Raw genomic sequence first — 19,971 nt, 5'->3', positions numbered from 1 at the left:
ATGAATGAATGTTGTTTGTGTAGATGTAGTTTAAGAGTATGTGCTGTCTTTGTGCTGTTTACCTGTGGTGGAGCTCAAAAAAAGTAACTGGCTGGATTAGATGATGGAAGGGCAGGCATAACTTTGCTTTTACATCTGTGTGCCTCATCCAATGCTTGCTTAGTTGCTATTAGTATTGTAAGGCAGACCCTTGATTGTAGAATAGGGTTCCCACTCTCAGTACCAGGTGCTAGAAGTGATTATTCTAAAAATGCCAAGTTTATTTGTCTTCAGATTGTGGTTTGAATGCCATCTGTGTATTTGGGCTCATGCCCAGTGGTCAGTCTTATAATCTCAATAATGGAAAATTGAAGTTTACCATCTATGAAAGGATTGAAAAATACTATTTGTGAAGCCAGGACTTTTATGGAAAATTCAGATTACATAAAATAATATGTACAAATAATATATAAGTAATATTTCATGACAGTGATTACGTTGGTGATGTCATTTTAATCCCCTTTAGTTTTCCAAAATATTGAGTAATTTTCTGATAATATGATATGCTAGTTCTTAAGCATTAGAAGTATTACAATTTAGTTCAGATATTAAGAATGAAGAAATATATTTCTCAGAATATCTCCTTATATTTTCTATTTCTTGATTTTCCTTGCCTCATTTAGTTGAACATTACAAAAGGATGGCATAGGGAGCAATCAACATCCTTTATCAGTAAGATATATTGAGTCTCTCGTTTGATTAGACAGCATGGGTTAGTTTTATTCATCGCATCTACAGGGTTAGAGGTTGTATTTATTGTTTGACAGAATAAAAAGCTAATGAAACAAGCTGTCATAGATAATCATTCAGTATCAAACTATGAAGCAACAACATGCCCATTTTTCTCCTTTATTAGTTTTTTAAAAATATATCAATGTAGTGAAACAGATAAGATTTAGGTTATACACTGATATTTAGGATGTGTACAGTCATTTTGAAACTTGATTCCCAAATAATGGTGATTGCATGAGTTTGACATTTCCAGCATGGTATTGTCACTGCTTATTAAAGTGTAAATTGGAATTTTTCCTCATTTACTTTCAGTTATGCACTCGGTTAGATAAAATAGTTTCATCACAAGAGAAAATTCTACTAATATTGACATGTGTATGAGACATCACATATACTCATCCATTGAGTGGAAAAATGTGTTTTGTTAATACGGGAGTTGTTTGACTGACAGATGATGATAAGCATAACCATTCTCTGAAATTATTATGGCACTTTTAAAAAAAGGAAGTGATAATGCCTTGAGGCTTCTAAATGTAATAATGCAAATGAAGGCACTGAAGTGTGAATACTCTTCAACAAGCTACTCTTGATACTGCCAAATCTCTGTATATGACAAAGTTTACATTGTAAACGAGGAGAGGGAAGGATCTCCAACCAGAACAATGTTGCTGCATGTTCCTGCAGTTTATTTTAAACTTTTGGTTCAAATTAGGAGGCTTTCACTAGAAGGTAATTTAACAACAGGAAGGAATTAAGTTGTCTTTAGTAAATAGATTATTGTTGTCTGTGAGGGAAATTTTTAATGAATAGAACTACTGTATGCATGTAGCTGACTATCATAGGTGCCATTGAGTGGGGGATGGAGAAGGTAAGAACAAGGAACAAGTATTTAAGTGCCTGCTGTGTAGCAGGCATTATGCTGTATGCTTCACAAATATTATCTCATTTGAATGGCTAAACAAACTGTAATCATTCAATGTAACAAATATTTTTATGCAGTAAAAAGCTCTTTGAAGAATTTAGAAAAGCACTAAAAGAATCATATGAATTTATGCAAAGTTAAGTAAACAGAAGCAGGAAAACAATATATGGAATGATTAGAAGATTGTAAATAGTGAAGAGAAAGAAACTGATTGCTGTGAAATTATGAACAAGTTTAGACCCAGAGAAGGACTGGGAAAATGTCCCTCTCTAAAGTTGTTACAGAGCTGGGAACTTTGGGTATGAAATATTGTATGTGTTATCAGACATATTTAAAATGTTAGTTGGTTTGGTAAGCTGTTTTTATCTCTTTTTAATCTTTGTTATTAGGGATAGCTTCCTGGGTAAGGAAATAGGCAAGAGTCTAGTCATACATAAATGTGATTAAAAATGCATCAATGAAAACAAGATTAAATTATTGAAAGAAAATTTGTCTTTCTCTAGTCCTGTGACACATAATCATAACATGGTAAAATGTACTAAGTACTGTTTTTGACCAACAGGGAGGGGCAGAGATGTTAAGGACTGTTAAGGGCTCCCTTGAACTTGTCTTTTTGAGTTGCCATGTTTTCCAGAAACACTGGACCCAGAGCATGCAGGAGGCCCTGAATGTGTCAAGGATGAAGCCCCCACCCCAATCCCCCACCCCCAGCTGGCATCATTTGTTGTTTGCATGCCAAACTGGACTCCCTGTGTGTTCTTGTGAGTCAAGACAGGCACTAGGCTTGTGCAGCTAAGCTCTTGTAGATAAGGAGACCATCATATCTTCATGGTCAAGCAGTCCCAAGGGAAAAGAATGTGGCTTTTGCAGTTGCCTTGCTACTCCCCTTTGGATGGGGTTTTGTCCTTTTCCTACCTTTACTGCACCTTTCCCCTCCCATGCCGTGCCCCTTTGGGTGGAGTCTTTTTGTTTCCTCTCTTTTCCTTTGTCTTGTCATAAATATGCAAACTTCCGTATTAATTGTGAACTCTCTGGGTTCCACATGCATGTTCATTTCTCTTGTAATAAACCCCATTTTCACATAAATTTCGTGATATGTTATTGATTGCATCATTTAAAATGGAAATATCATTAATATTAAACCCATATGTAATCTATAGATTATATATAGGTTTAGAAAACCTAAAATACTAATGATATTTCCCTAAGTCTTTATAATCTGCAAATATAAAACAGTATAAAGCATTTGAGTTATTGATTGCCTCATTTAAAATGGAAAAAAGGTATTTTTCCATATATTTAGTGAAAAACTACATTAAATTTCAATTGAAGCATTTTTATAGAATAAATTAATAACTGTAACCATACTTCTGATAAATCTTACTGTAAATATTTGCTATTATGTTTAGAGAGATTAAATCAGCTTTTCATCAGAAACTTAAGGTGAGTATAAATAACTCATTAGGTTTTTTAAGGAATGAAGCTATGTCACATAATTTTTAAATGTTCAAACTAAATCTGTGCAATTATATGGAATGCATATTCAAGTCATGTGTTATTTTAAAATAATAAAATCCAAAAAGTCTATGAAACTTTGTGTTAATACCTTTTTGTACTAGAATTATACAACAATTGTACAACAATTATTGTTGGTTGTTTGTTTAATTATTTTAGGTGAAGTCACATATAAGGTTGAGGAAAGAAATTAACCAAACCAATAAGTAAATTTTATATTCAGCTTAAGATTCCTGGCTCATTAACTGCTTGTTTCCTTGTGCTATACAAATTGGCCTTCTGAGAGCAAAAGAAAAATCTCTTGAGTCATTTATTAGCTGATTCCTTTCCCTTGTGTAATATTTCCCTCTTTGAAGTCCTAATTTTTGTCCTAATTTCAGTGTCAATATTAAGCCTTGGGGGAAACTTTGCAGAATTCTATTAACATTAAATTATGAAATAAAGTAATTAGATAAGATACATATTACCTATCTAATCATTTATTCTCTAAAATATGTCTTTTAATAGTGTACAGCTGAAAACAAAATAACATAAGTCTTTTATAGCTTAAGACCACCAGATAAAAATCAGGTGAATGTAACTATTACAATCCTGAATTTGAAATCAGGAGAACTGCAAGCTTTGAATTATTAATGTCTAGGCCCCTGTAGAGACTCAAGGCAATTATACAAATAATATAGGTTTGAAAAAGCTACTTCAGCTTGAATTACAGCAGTGTTGTCTTAGAAAATATGCTTTTCAACAGGCATCATAGAGAAGTTTTTCACAATCAGAGCAAAGGATCTTTTTCCTGACGTGTCTGAATACATCAATACTTTGATGATTCTGCTATATGAATGATATGGGTACTCGCTTCAGAAGTGCAAATTTCAGCCCATTCATCATCATCATCATCATCATCATTATCATCATCATTATAGCTAGGATTTATATAGCACCAACCATGCACCAGGCACTTATTGAGCACTTTACAAATATTATCTCGTTTGAACCTCATTAACAGCCCCATGAGGAAGGAGCTATTAATTTCCTTATGTTATAGTTGAGGAAACAGATAAGTGACTTCCCCAAGTTAGTCACAGCTAGTAAGTATCTGAGGCTAGATTTGAACTCAGGTTTTCCTGACTTTACGCCTAGCTCTCTATCCACCAAACCACCTTGCTGCCTCATAATGCCGTCTTATAATAAATAATTCACATATGTATATACAAATATATGTGTACGTATTTCCAAAAATGCTCGTATTTATTCTGATATTAATATTCTAGATAGCATTACTGTACTTTGGTTGTTCATCTCATTGCCCTCATGCTTATTATACAACTACACTATCTCATTTTCTGATCATAAATATTCTTTTTAATAAATATTAGTACATTTTGTTTTGACATAACAGATGAACACATATACATATAAACCAAAGCATATTCCTTCCCAAACAAGGAAAACTGTCTAATATTACATTTGTGACTGTTAGCATGGCATGCAGACTCTTGATGATGTATTTTATCTGTCTTCTTGTGCAAAATTCATTGCTGGTAATATCCGCTAGCCTACTTACATTAACAGTATGTCTTTCCATTGACCTATTAAATACTTGCAAGTCTGATTGTTTTGAAACCATGTGTTCTCTTATTTTCAGCTGTAAGTATCCTTTTGAGAGTATCGGTATCAAAAAGATATTTTTCTTTTCAGCAGCTTGGTATCATTAAAAACATAGCATAATTTCCCAAATGCAGTGCAGCCTGATCTACTACTAGTAGTCAATTTGGGACCCAGTTCACTGTCAATCTGCATCTTCTGTTCAAGATATATGTACTAATGGCAACATCTTAGGAAGCTGGAGAGCAGCCAGAGTAAGGTAACCAAGATGGTGAAGGACCTCATAATTATGCCATAAAAGAATCAGTTGAAATGACTGCAGATGTTAAACCTAGATAAAACACTTATGAACAATATAGTAGCTATCTTCGTGTGGTGTTACAACAAAATAAGCACTTGATCTGGAATTAGAGATCTTAGAATCAGATTCGGGCCCTGATACTTGCTTTTGATTCCAAGATCTTCTACGATTCCCGGGGCCTTGGTTTCCTTTATCTGTAAAATGAGAGGTTTGGACTGGTGTCCCTTGAGGTCCCTTTCAATTCTATATCTATAATTTTTAATGACTGTTTAGACTTACTCTGCTTGGTCCCAGAAGGCAGAATTGAAAGCAATGATTGGAAGTGACAAGAGGCAAATTTTAAGCATCATATAAGGAAAAACTTCCTGAAAACTAAATCTGTCCCGAAATGGAATGGGCTGCTTTGGAAGTAGTGGATTGAGAACATTCTACATAGTAACAGCAGCATTGTACTATGATCAACTATGATTGACAGACTTAGCTTTTCTCAGCAATACAATGATGCAAGACAATTCCAAAAGACTCATGATGGAAAATGCTATCCACATCCAGAGAAATAACTGAAGTCTGAATGCAGATCAAAGCATACTATTTTCACTTTTGGCTTTGGGTTTTTTTCCTTTTCTCGTGGTCTTTCCTTTTTGTTCTGATTCTTCTTTCACAACATGACTCATGTGGAAATATGTTTAGCATAACTGCACCTCTATCATATTGCTTGCTGTCTTGAGGTAGGGAGAGGGAAGTGAGGGAAGAAGAAAAACTTAGAACTCAAAATCTTAGAAAAATGAATGTTGAAAATTATAATTACCTGTAATTGGGGAACATGCCATTAAAAATAAAAAAAAAAAATAAATACAAATTAAAAAGTCAGTAGATTCCCCTCCTTGGAGGTCTAAGAAGTAAGTTAGATAACTACTTTTTTATTATGCTGTAGAGAAGAATCAGATTCTGGCCCTGCTACTTGGACCTCAGTTCATTTATCTGTAAAAGGAGATTGTCAGAGGTTCTAACCTGTTTTTGTGTCATGGACCCCACTGGCAGTGTGGTAAAGTTTATGGATTCCTTCTCAGTTTTTTAATGCATTAAGATGTGTAGGATTATAAAGGAAAACAGTTATATTGAAATAAAGATGTAATGTTTTTTTCCCATCCGACTTCACTGATTCCCTAAAGTAAATTCACAGACCCCTTAGAAGTACAAAGTAGAAAACCCCTCAATCAGCTTGTATCCCTTGAAAGGGAACTCCAAATCCAGCTTTAGTATATATGCATTATAATATGAGATATCTGTGCTCTGTGAGTTAAATTCATTAAAGGAAAAAAAACACTCTTTTATAAGAATATATGGTGTGATCGTCTGGCACATACTATCCTAACTTACTAATTAACAGGGTTTCTCTTTTCTTTATAGCCAGTTGGTGCTTTGAATCCCAAAAGAGCAGTTTTTTATGCAGAGCGCTATGAGACTTGGGAAGATGATCAGAGCCCACCCTGCCACTATAGCACACACTATTCAACAGCACCATCTACACTATCCTGGCTACTTCGAATTGTAAGTACATTTGTGGAAACGTTTTAGCTATAGAACTTGTGAAATATTCTGTGATAAAAGAGACATTTTGTATTCTAAGGTCTTGGAGTTCTAAGAATCCAGAGTTCTAATCCAGTATCCAGACTAATGAAACTTATCCTTGTTTCTTGACTTTAATTTTTGAGAAATTAAGGGTTTTGTTTTGTTTTAGATATCAAAGTAAACAATATATAGTTTTTTATGGTGTTTTTATCTTCTGTTTGGGTTGAGTTCCAACTGATATTTCTAGGTTCTCCACACACTCCATCCCCCCAATAAATTATGAGGAAAACTCTTGGCTTCTGGTTTTATGCACTCTTCATTGCCTCTCTTCAGATTCACCAGTCCTTAAAAGCACTTAAATTTATCTACTTCTCTTCCTCCTTGGTTGTTGGATTGGCAAGTAGGTAATTTTTAAAAAGCAAGTCTGCTTGTGATTTCATTTGAATAAGGAAATCCCTGAAGAAAACTCCCTTTACCAATGGAGAACCACAAGTGCTCTACAACCTAAAGTCTTAGAGAGTTTCCTGAGTCACCATGATTTGCTCAGTCACATAGCAAGTATTTTTTCAGAGCTGGGATTTGAACCCAGGTTTTCCTGATTCTAAGACCAACTCTCTACTCAACATACCACACTGATTCAAGATAATTTTAACCTTCCAGGACATGTAATGAAAGTTTTTTAAGTGTTTTGGTTGAAATGTGCTTGCTATCTATCTATTATAAAAAAAATTTTTTGTTGTTCTTGAAAGGGCAGCTACAATGGATAAAGTGCTAGACTGGAGTCAGGAAGACTCACCTTCCTGAGTTCAAATCTGGCCACAGACACTTACTAGTTCTGTGACCCTGAGCCAAGTCACTTAACTCTGTTTACCCAAGTTTCCTCCTCTGCAAAAGCTGGAGAAGAAAACAGCAAACCACTTCAGTATCTTTGCCAATATAGAGTTGAGAATTTTCAAATTAGCCCTATTTTAATACTTCATGAGTAATGCAGTTGAAAAAATGCTGAATTTGGACTCAAAATACTTGGATACAAATTCCAGCCCTGCCATTTACCAGCTCTGTGACTGTGGGCAAGACATTTTGTCTCTGAGACTCAATTTTCTCATTTGTAAAAATGAGCTTTAGAGGGGCAGCTAGGTGGCGCAGTGAATAGAGCACCAGCCCTAAAGTCAGGAGTACCTGAGTTCAAATGTGGCCTCAGACCAAACACTTGACACATACTAGCTGTGTGACCCTGGGCAAGTCACTTAACCCCAACTGCCTGAAAATAGATAGATAGAGAAATAGAGAGATAGATAGAGAGATAGATAGATAGATAGATAGATAGATAGATAGATAGATAGATAGATAGATAGATAGATAGATAAAGAATGTTGGACTAAATGACCTTTTAACTCCCTTGCTAATCTAATCCGTCTGTGATCCTGTGATCATAATGATATTTGCTATTTTTTATCGTATTTCTTGATAGGTAGGGAAATCAGAGAGACAATAAGTGATTCCTGAATTCATAGATTAGGAGATAATAACATCAGTGAGTAATCAACAAGCTTGTATTAAATGCTTACTATGTACCATGCACTTACTAACCACTGGAGATAGAAAGGTAAAAGCAGTCCCTGCCCTCAAGGAGTTCACATTTTAATGGTAAAAACGCCATGAAAATAACTAGGTGTGTACACACACACACACAGAAAGAGAGAGAATGAGTGCATAGAGAGGACAGACAGAGACATAGAGAGAGCAAACTGAAGGTAGTCCCAGAGGGGAAGGCCCTAGCATCTGAGGGGACAGGAAGGACCTCCTGCAGAAGGTAGGATTTGAGCTAAGCTTTGACAGAAACCAGAGAAACAGGTTGAAAAGGAGGAGGGAGAGTGCTTCAGGCATGGGCGACAATCATGCAAAGGACTGTTACCTAACCTGCAAGAATTCTAGGCTGATTAAAGTCATAATTTTATTTTACTAACAGTTATTTTCAGAGTGAAGTGACCATATCCTTTTTTTAGTGCAAAATAAATTATTATGTCCCTTTGTATATTTACTCAAAAACAAAAGATCTGATTTTTAATCTGAATATAAACTAGAATCTAAAATTTTGGTAATTAAAACCATAAAATCTACTTTACTTGATTTTTTAAATCATATAAAGTAACTAGCACTTCAGTGAAAGGTGGTTACTTTTTGATGACCTCTGAAATTTCTTAGTGACTATTTGATAAAGGAAACACTTTAAGTATATAAAAGTACTTGGTATTTCTAAACCCCCTTTCTCCAAAGATCTAAAAGCATTTTATATGCCTTTTAAATTTTATCCTCAAAAACTGAAATGTATTAGTAGTAAATATGAATACAAAATCTTAGTCCCAGGAGTTTAGAGACTATGGTGACTCACTGCCTTATCTCCAAACCCCATATCCATCCCCAGTACTTCTTTCATGTTTTGGAGTGTGTCTTAGATATTACTGTGCACATTATTACTCACCTTTCTTCTTTTAGGACAGAATTTGCACTTCAATCAATAAATAAACATTTATTAAGCATTTACTATGTTCAAATCACTGTTAGAAATACAAAAAAAGAAACTGTTCCAACCCTCAAATACTTCACATTCTATCAAAAGAGACAGCATGTACACCTATAATTACTTATAAAGTAAAACAAGGTAATGGAGCACGGGAAGTTGTGCTAGGAGAATCAGAAAAGGTCTCATGTAGGAAGGAGATGGCCACTTAATTGAACTTTGAAGAGAGATAACCATTCCATAGGCAGAGGTAAAGAGGGAATTCATTTCAGGAATGGGGAACAGTCTCTGCAAAAGAAGAGAAATCAAAGATAGAATATTGTATAGGAAGAACAGCAAATAGGTCATCTTGGTTTAAGTCCCATGACCCAGTCCTTCATCTGTATGTGGATAACTTAACCCTCCCCAAACCTGTCTACTTTTCATCTTCTTTTTAGATGTTTTCTTTCACAAGCCCCGGAAGGGCAGGGACTGTCTCTATTCTTGCTTGTGTTTGTATTCTCAATGCTTAGCAAGATATTCGCAACTAGAAAGCACTTAATAAATGTTTATTGACTTGTTTTTGATTTGCAAATATTTAGGTAAAAAAGGAGCCCCAGGAGTTCATCTAGACCAAGTTATGCCATACTAATTTCACTGCCCTTTTTGATAAGGTTTTTAGACTGGTAGACCAAGTGGATGCTATAGATAAAGTATATATGAATTTGTCACCAATACATTTTTCAGATTCTGTCATGATTCTCTCATGATATCAATATAAATAAGATAGAAAAATGTGCACTAGAAAATAGTAGGGTTAGATGGACTTACAACTTGTTAAGTAACTATCAAAAATGTGGAATAATAGGATAATACCAACCTGTAGATAGATAGATAGATAGATAGATAGATAGATAGATAGATAGATAGATAGATAGATAGATAGATAGGTAGATAGATATGTTTAGTGCTATATCACACGATCAACTCAACCATTTTTTCCAATATTTTTATTAAAGAATTGAGGTCAGCTTCTAATTTTATACTCAGTGATTTCAGTGTAAAGGTAGAAGGGAAGATGATGAAAAATTTCTCAGTAAATATGGCTTAGATTGGAGAAACAAAAGACATTGAAGACATTGAACTCCTTAGTTCATTTATATAAATTTTTTTGTCTAGAAGAGTCAGAAGACCATAGATATAGTGAGCACAAACAATATCACAAAAATTGAAATAGCATATTAACAGAAAATGAATGGTAAACAAAATTGGGAATCATGTCAAAATCAGCTGTCTGCATGCAATTAGACCATTGACTAGTTAGAACAAAGGCCATATCAACATCAAATTAAAAGAAAAGGTAAAAATGAAAAGATACTGTGAATTATTGCAATAATTTACATTCAGATTAGTTTGTCAGTGATGAAAAAGAGGAACTGGAAAAGGGCAAATCAGTCATTGAACAAGCATTTGTTTGGCACCTACTTTTTACCAGGCACTATGCCTGGGAGTTGGGGAGAGCAATAGATACAAAAACAAAAAAAGACCCTGCCTCCAAAGAGCCTACATTTTTTTCCAGGGCAATAACAGGTTCATGAATAAGTATTTACAAAATAAATAGAAGGTAACTGAAGAAGAGAGGAGTTTCCTGGGGGAATAAGGAAAGACTTCTTGCAAAAGATTGCACGAGCAGAATTTTGAAAGAAACAAGGTATTTGTAGAGACTGTTGGAAGGTGGGAATTCATATCCAAGAGGAAGAGTGTGCAGATAGCTGGAAAGCCAGGTTGACTGAACTGTAGTGTTAGAAAGGGAGTAATCATTAATAAAGTTAAAAAGAAAGGCGTATTTGGGACAATTTATGGAAGATTTTAAAAACTCATCAGAACTTATAATTCTATCCTAGATAAATCGATCCTAGAGGCTAAAGGGAGCCATTGGAGTGTATTAAGAAAATAACTGACAACTGTGTGAAGGATGGATGGATTGAATAGGGGAGAGAATTTAGCTACTTTGATTATCACCATTTTCTGCAAAAGTGTAACCAATGTAAAAGTTGCCAAGGCAAAAAGCCAAAAAAGCTTAGAAATTGACTTATCCAATAGACTTGATCTCTTTGCTAAGCAGAGAGAGGTGGAAGCCAAGGACATTGCCAGGTTATAATGTAAACTCATTTGTAAAGCTCTATAGAGGAGTACAATAGAGGATTATGTGAACAGTATTGAAATAGCAATTTACTTTGTGTTTGTTTTTGTACATTTTGCTGCCCCCAATAAAATATAAGCTTGATGTCAGGGACTGTTTAATTTTTGTATTTGTATCCCAATGCTTTGCATAGTACCTAGCATATGCAAGGAGTCTAATAAATACTTTTTTATTGATACACTGATTAATTAATAAGCACTTAAAGGATTTCTTCAAAGAAATTATATGACTTGAAGAAACGGGTGGGTAAATCACATAGCAAGAGTAAGGAATATGATGTCAGAAAGATTAGCAGCAGATCCTCAGTACTTGTATGGACTTACTGTAGACTTTATTGGAGAACATGGATGGGAGTCACACAGGATTGCCTGACACAGATGGGTTGCAGTGTGCATCACTGGAACCATAGCTGTAAGGTCACAGGTTCGTTGGAGTATCAAAGTACTTATTGTACCTCCCCTTGTAGGAAGTAAGCTCCTTGATGGCAAGGATTATTCCATTTTTATGTTTCTGTATCGCCAGCTCCCTTACTTGAAGTAAGCTCTTAATATTTCTTTGTCAAACAGATTTGAAACCCCAGAACATTTCAAGAACTCCTACATGAGAGTCGTGGTTTGGAAAGAGATTGAGCTAACAATCCATGAAGGGAAAGCTAAATGGATTTTAAAAATTCATATTATCTAGACCATAACATGCAGTTGGGTGGCTAGTCCATTAAATATACCATTAAATAATGTATAGACAGTAAAGTGGACTAAAAATTGAATAGAAGAATTAGAATAAGCTCATTTGCATTTGAGATGTTACACCATTCATTTAGCAATCCAAGCTACTCCCTGATTTGTGGGCCTTATTAAGACAAATGTTGTCTTAGTGACACAGTATGTTTGTGATTCTTGGAACTCACAATCTCTGAAAATTAATTGTTGCGAATGACCCAAAGTACATTGGAAAAATGCTTTATAGACTATGAAAATATGGTAGACCATATTTTCAATGATGAACCTACATACACAAAGAGATACAAAGTACATCATTGAGGAAATGTATTAAGCAAGGCAGGCCAATCATGTGATAAGATTGAGGAATAAGAAATATGATAGCCAAAACCACAAAATAGAAAGAGACCTAGATGAAGACCTCTGTCATATTGGATGGTTCCTCTTTGAAGAATCAATGAAATAATATGGATAAACATTGCATAGGCTGAGAAAGCATATGTGAGTTGTGAAATGCACCAGTTGAGGATGCAGTCAACAATATCACATTTTTATGGAAATAATGAAGTATTTAAAGGAGGAACTGCTAATGGTGGACTTATCAGTTTGCCAATGATATGAAGATGGGAGGAACAAATAATATGTTAGACAATAAGAGGCCCCTAAAAATCTCAACATTTTGGAAGATTTGACTAAATTGAATAAATTACCAAGGCCCTTCACCAGCACAAGGGCAGCTATCCCTAGATAATTGTTCACTCTAAAAATCTGAAGTTTTACTTGATCGTAATTTCATTGTGTTGCCAGGTGAACTGGCTACCATGTATTAAACTTAATTAAAAGATGTATAATATCGGCAGCATTGGAGGTGATAAGCATACTATATCCTGCCCTGGTCAGAGCATATCTGGAGTACTATGGGATCACATTCTACAGTTCAGTTAAACAGAGAAATATTAAATGCATATATACAATACTTTGTGTTATGTGCTAGTTGTAATAAAAAGATAATTAAGAATTTTTCTCTGCTTCCTTCGAACTTACAGTCTCATAAAGGAAATAAAAGTACAGAATGAAATATAATAAATAATAAGAGGTAAAAAGTGCCAAGCAGTTTCTGAAGAAGGAAAGATTATGTTTGTGTGGTTAGACCAAGGAACAAGTATTTATTAAGTTCCTACTTTATACAGGCCACATGTAAGACAGTGGAGATCATCATCATCATAATAACATATAGTGCTTTAAATTTTGTAAAATGCTTCTCCAGACATGATCGGGCAACAGACCTTAGAAGTTATCTCATTTTATGGAAGAATTAATGGAGGCTCAGAAGTTACTTGACTAGTGTACTGTAGCTAGTCAGTGGCAAAATTGAGACTGAAACACAGGCTTTATAAGTCTTTGATGTCATACCTCTTTTCAAAGAGCTTCACTTCGGTTCCTGGGAAAATTCCAGAATGGATCATTATAACAGATGGTCAGTGGGCATCTACCCAGAAAAAGAGGCCATGATTACAAAGAATGAGCATAGCTTCATCAAGAGCAACAGACTAACCATATTTCCTTTTTTGAAAGGATTTTGCTAAGTTAGTGGATCAGGGGAATGTAAACAGTTCTAAAAGTATCTCATTTTTCAAGAAGATATATAGGAAATAATGTGGACTAGATTATAATACAGTTAGGTCCATTTAGAGCTAGTTGAATGGTTATACTCAAAGAGTAGTTGTTAATGATTCAGTGTCAGCTTGGCAAGAAGTCTCCAGTGGAATATTCCAAGATTCTGTACTTTTTAATATTCTTACCAATGACCTGTATAAAAGTGTAGATTATATATTCATCTTATTTTTAGATGACACTGAGCTAGAAGGGATAGCTAAAACACTGGATGACAAAGTCAGAATACAGAAAGAATATTGACAGGCTAGCGTACTGGGAATAACAATAATAATGATGATAATAATAGTAATAATAGTATTTCTGTATGGTACTTTGAAGTTTGCAAAGTGTTTTATAAATATTAATTCATTTTATCCTCACAACAACCCTGGGAGGTAGGTGCTATTATTATCCCCATTTTACAGAAGAGTAGACATAGACTGAAGTAGACATAGACTTACTCATAATCACACAGCTAGGAAGTGTCTGAGACCAGAATTGAATTCAGGTCTTCCTGACTCCAGGCTCAGTGCTCTATTGGTTGTACCACTTAGTTGTAAGATGAGATTCAGTAAGAATAAATATTTGGGGTGGGGGCAGGGAAGAGATAGATCTGATAAATTTAGTGGTCTGCAAGCTCAGTGTGTGACAACAGTGTGATAAGCCAACCAAAGATGTTAATGCAATCGTAGGATTGGAGACATAGCTGCTAAACACTGAAGCATGCTGCCTGTGCTTTGATACAGTGGAAAGAGCACTGGCTCTGGAGTCAGAAGATCTGGGTTCAAACCCCTTCCCCAATGCTTATTACCTCTGTGGCTTTGGAAAAGTAACTTAACTCCCAATAGATAGAATGAGAGGGTTGGGGTTGGTCTTTAAGGTTCCTTTAAGTTCTAGGTCTAGTATCCTGTGACCTCTAGAAAGAGGAAAGTGATTAACTGAAGATGCAGGGTGATACATGCAATTTCAGAAGTGGCTGATGTGTTGCTTTGTTTTGTTTTACTGTATGTATTTATTTTCAATGAGGACTTCTTTGGCAGAAAGGAGGGGAAAAGATAGGCTAAGTTAATAGTTAGTGATAAAAATACAAAAAAGCTCAAATTTTTTTTTGGGGGGGGGGTGAGGCATTTGGGGTTAAGTGACTTGCCCAGAGTCACACAGCTAGTGAGTGTTATGTGTCTGAGGCCAGGATTTGAACTCGGGTCCTCTTGACTCCAGGGCCAGTGCTCTATCCACTGTGCCACTTAGCTGCCCCCCAATTTTTTTACATAAGAATAAAGTGTAGGTGGGAACGTAAACAATAATTTTTGATTCAGCCTTATTAAATTCAATATATACTTTAAAAACTACATGTAACAGAAATTCAGTTTCTTCTGCCTTGCTCATATTTTTTATAGGTGGAAATGTTTGTGCTTGCTAATAACTGTTAAGTTTTTTTTTCTCTTAACTTTAAAGAAATAAAGCAGTAGTAGTCCTACTATACTTGACCTTGTTGAGACTGCATCTAGAGTATTTATTTCCATTCTAGGCACTCCAGTTTAAGAAGGACATTAATTAACTGGAGAGGATCCAGAGGACAACCAGGATAGGGAAAGGCCTTGAATCTGTGACATATGAAAATCGATTAAGGAAACTAGATATGTTTAACCTGGAAAGAAGACTTAGAAGACTTAGGTGTGATATGATAGTTGCCTTCAGGAATTTAATTTAAAAGAGCTGACATTTGGAGGCAAGATTAGAAATGTTCTGGTTGGCTGTGGAAGGCAAAACCATAAGCAATGGGTAGAAATTGCAGACAGGCCAATTCAGACTTGACGCCCAGAAAAATGTTCTAAGAACTAGAGCTATACAAAAGCTGGATAAGCTGTCCCTCTAGAGCAGGGCTTCTTCAATTTTTTCCACTTGCAGATCCCTTTTTTGAGAAATTTTTACTCAACCCAAGTATATAGGCATATAAAACAGGTATACAAAGCAAACATTTACTGATAATAAATCATAAAGAAATGTATTTTAAAACAATTCTTTGGTATACATATGATTTTTACCATTTATTAAAGATTAAAGCAAATTTGCATACTAATGAGATGGATGTGCTTGTTTATTTTTTATATTTTTTTTTATTTTTTCATAAAGAATTAAATCTTGGTGGAATATTTGACATTGCAGGACATAGAGCATCTTCAGCATTTTTCAGAATTGGTCGATATTTTGATTTTATAATCATCAATGCCACTTCACATAACTACATAGCACAAAATGGCAGAAGTGTTTTTTAGCCCCATTTCAGAAAATTGTTGAAAATTCTGTCCTAATCCCAAGCCAGAATTCATTTAGTGATTTTGTATGTACAGTAAAAACACTACAATATATAACATAAGGTCGTCTCCAATCTTAGCCAAGATGTTTCTGTCAGCATTCATTGATATTGCATGGCATGATGGCATGTGGGGTGCAGAAAATGCACGTTGTATGTTCAGAACCAAGGCTGCAGTGAAGTTGCACAATGCAACGTGGACAAGCGCTGCCAGAAACACCTGGGATTTATTACACATTTGATTTTGAATTAATTTTTGGTTGTTGCATGTTCAGAAGCCTTTTACTATTGCCAAATTTTTGTTGACCCCCTACATTCAGTTACATGACCCCATATGGGGTTGTGACCCACAATTTTAGAAGCGCTGCTCTAGAGATGGTGGATTCCTTCTCATTATATGTCCTCATTTATATTCAATCATATTGGTATTCAAAGAGAAGGTATGGATGACTTCTTATCTGGTTTTAATGGGGATTCCTTCCAAGTATAATTGGATTATAAGGCTGCTGAGGTCCCTTCAAATTCTTTAAATCCACACATAAATCTATGATTTCTGTACTCTGCATTTTATGTAGGTTCAAATCCTGGTTCTGCAGGGCAAATAACCTAACACCTGTTAGTCTTGGTTTCCTCATCTGTAAAATAAGGGGGTTGGACTAGATAGTGTATGAAGATTTCTAGATCTCAATACCTGAAATTTTCTGTAGTCAGGATTGGTCCTCTGGGTGCTGCAAGAAAAGAAGCAGGGATATGCTGTATTCTCTCAGTGGGCTTTTATGTGACATATGAAAAGTCTGGGGGGGGGAGCCAAGATGACGGAGTGAAAGCAGTGACTTGCTTGAGCTCTCCCCCAAACCCCTCCAAATACTCATAAAAAATGGCTCTAAACAAATTCTGAAGCAGCAGAACCCACAAAAAGACAGAGCGAAACAAATTTCCAACCCAATACAACATGGATGATTGATCAGAAAGGGGAGCACAGCTCAGCACGGCTTGGGCGCGCAGGCCGCAGTGAACCTGGAGCAGGCCTCAGAGGACTGAATCGCGGGAAGCTGTGGAGGTTTCCAGACTCCTTAATCCACCAACGCCAAAGACAACTTGGAAGGTCAGTGGGAAAAGTCTGTTTCTGTCGGTGCAGAAAGAGGAAGGTGAAGTTTCAGTTCCATTCCCCAAGAGTGTGGCCCTGGAGGGGGTGCAGCTGCTTCTCAAGCTTCCGGCCCACAAACTGAGGGGGAATCCAGTGGCTGATCAGAGAGGGATTGCAGGGATCTCTTTGCCAGTGCTGAGGCAGGAATCTCTTGCTTTGCCCGTATTTGGATCTGGGTCACAGTTCTGGGCGTCAGTGCTGGGGTGAGGAGGAGCGCTGGTGTGGTGGAGCTTGTAGTGGCAGTAGAGAGGAGCCCTCCTCACAGTTACAGGACAGAAAGGAGTACTTGTGGTCACAGGCCAGGAAAGGAGTAAACACCTTGCCCCTTATAAGAACTGAAAAATTACAGATCCCTAGAAGTATCTCTGAAAACAGCTACACAAAGCTCTGAAGCTTGGGACAGTACACTCTCCACTTACCTTAACAAAGAGTTTAAAACTCAAGTAATTAGCCGGAATCATGAGCAAGCAGCGCAAAAAGAGTCAGACTATATTATCTTACTTTGGTGAAAAAGAAGATCAAAATATACAACCAGAAAAAGACAACAAAGTCAAAGCTCCTACATCCAAAGCCTCCAAGAAAAATATGAATCATTCTCAGGCCTTGGAAGAGCTCAAAAGGGATTTTGAGAAGCAAGTAAGGGAAGTAGAGGAAAAACTGGGAAGAGAAATGAGAGTGATGCAAGAAAATCATGAAAAACAAGTCAACAGCTTGCTAAAGGAGACCCAAAAAAATACTGAAGAAAATAACACCTTAAAAAAATAGCCTAACCCAAATGGCAAAAGAGGTCCAAAAAGCCAATGAGGAGAAAAATGCCCTAAAAAGAAAAATTGGCCAAATGGAAAAGGAAGTCCAAAAGATTACTGAAGAAAATACTTCCTTAAAAATTAGAATAGAGCAATTGGAAGCTAGTGACTTTATGAGAAATCAAGACACTGTAAAACAAATCCAAAAGAATGAAAAATTAGAAAACAATGTGAAAATATCTCATTGGAAAAAAACTGACCTAGAAAATAGATCCAGGAGAGAGAATTTAAAAATTATTGGACTATCTGAAAGCCATGATCAAAAAAAGAGCCTAGACATCATCTTTCAAGAAATTATCAAGGAAAACTGCCCTGATATATTAGAACCAGAGGGCAAAATAGAAATTGAAAGAATCCACAGATCTCCTCCTGAAAGAGATCCCCAAAGGAAAACTCCTAGGAATATTATAGCCAAATTCCAGAGTTCCCAGGTCAAGGAGAAAATATTACAAGCTGCCAGAAGGAAACAATTCAAGTACTGTGGAAACACAATCAGGATAACACAAGATTTAGCAGCTTCTACATTAAAGGACCGCAGGGCATGGAATATAATATTCCAGAGGGCAAAGGAGATAGGATTACAACCAAGAATCACCTACCCAGCAAAACTGAGTATAATCCTTCAGGGGAAAAAATGGTCATTCAGTGAAATAGAACTTTCAAGCATTCCTGATGAAAAGACCAGAGCTGAATAGAAAATTTGACTTTACTCCAGTGGAACATGAAGAGGTAAACAGGAAAGAGAAATCATAAGAGACTTATTAAGATTGAACTGTTTACATCCTGCATGGAAAGATGATATTTAACTCATGAGACTTTGTCAGTATTAGGGTAGTTGAAGGAAAAAAATTATATGTATGTATGTATAGATAGATAGATAGAGGGCACAGGGTGAGTTGAAGATTAAGGGGTCATATCTGGAGAATAAAATTAAGGGATGAGAGAGGATGATACTCGGAGAAGAAGAAAGGGAGAGGTAGAATGGGGTAAATTATCTCACAAAAAAAAACAGAAAAGAAAAGTCTCTTACAGTGGAGGGGAAACAGGGGAAGGTGAGAGGGAATGAGGGAATCTTATTCTCATAGGATTTGGCTTAAGGAGGAATAACAACACATTCAATTGGGTATGGAAATCTGTCCTTACCCTACAGGAAAATAGGGGGAAAGGGACAAGAGAGAGAGCAGGGGATGATAGAGAGGAGGGCAGATTGGAAAAGGGGTTAATCAGAAGTAAATACTTCTGAGGAGAGACAGGGTCAAAAGAAAGAATAGAATAAATGGGAGGGCAGGATAGGATTAAGGGAAATAGAGTTAGTTTTTCACAACATGTCTACTATGGATATGTTTTGCATAACTGCACATGTACAACTTATATCGAGTTGTTTGCCTTTCCAATGAGGGTGGGTGGGGAGGGAGGAAGAGAAAAAAATTGAAACCTAAAGTTTTAAAAACATATGTTTAAAAAAACATGTTTTCACATGCTACTGGGAAATAAGAAATACAGGAGATTGGGTATAGAAGTCTGTCCTGCCCTACAGGAAAATAGAAGGGGAAGGGGATAAGAGAAGGGGGGAGAGATAGAAGACAGGACAGACTAGGGGAAGGGATATTCAGAATGCATGCCATCTTGGGGTGGGGGAGGGGAGATGGGGTGAAAATTTGGAACTCAAAAACTTGTGGAAGTGAATGTTGAAAACTAAAAATAAATTTATATTTTAAAAAAGAAAAGTCTAAAAGACATAATTTCTGGGTAATTGATAATCATTTTATTAATTATGGCTAGCAAATAATTAATGAAAGGCATCAGTGACACTATCAGGGACCAAAGATGAATCATGGAGGCCGCTCACACTTTTATACCCTTGGGAAAGTGGTTATGCCTCACAGGTAGAAATGCCTCACAGGTAGAAATCAACTCTTACTGATTAACAATTAATGAGAGAA

General features: G+C 35.9%; 1 protein-coding gene across 1 annotated transcript in view; it reads left to right on the top strand.

Moving 5' to 3' along the window:
• NBEA (neurobeachin) overlaps positions 1-19,971 on the top strand; it is a 776,021-nt gene that overhangs the window by 668,580 nt on the left and 87,470 nt on the right. Inside the window, 1 exon segment of the mRNA XM_078147053.1 lies at positions 6,522-6,662. Coding sequence (XP_078003179.1) covers positions 6,522-6,662 — 141 coding nt within the window.

This window comes from Phascolarctos cinereus, unplaced genomic scaffold, assembly GCF_003287225.1.
Source record: "Phascolarctos cinereus isolate Bilbo 61053 unplaced genomic scaffold, phaCin_HiC Scaffold_726;HRSCAF=1367, whole genome shotgun sequence".
NCBI lineage: Eukaryota > Metazoa > Chordata > Mammalia > Diprotodontia > Phascolarctidae > Phascolarctos > Phascolarctos cinereus.
Note: the sequence above shows the minus strand (reverse complement) of the source record. Positions and strands in the feature narration are given on the sequence as shown.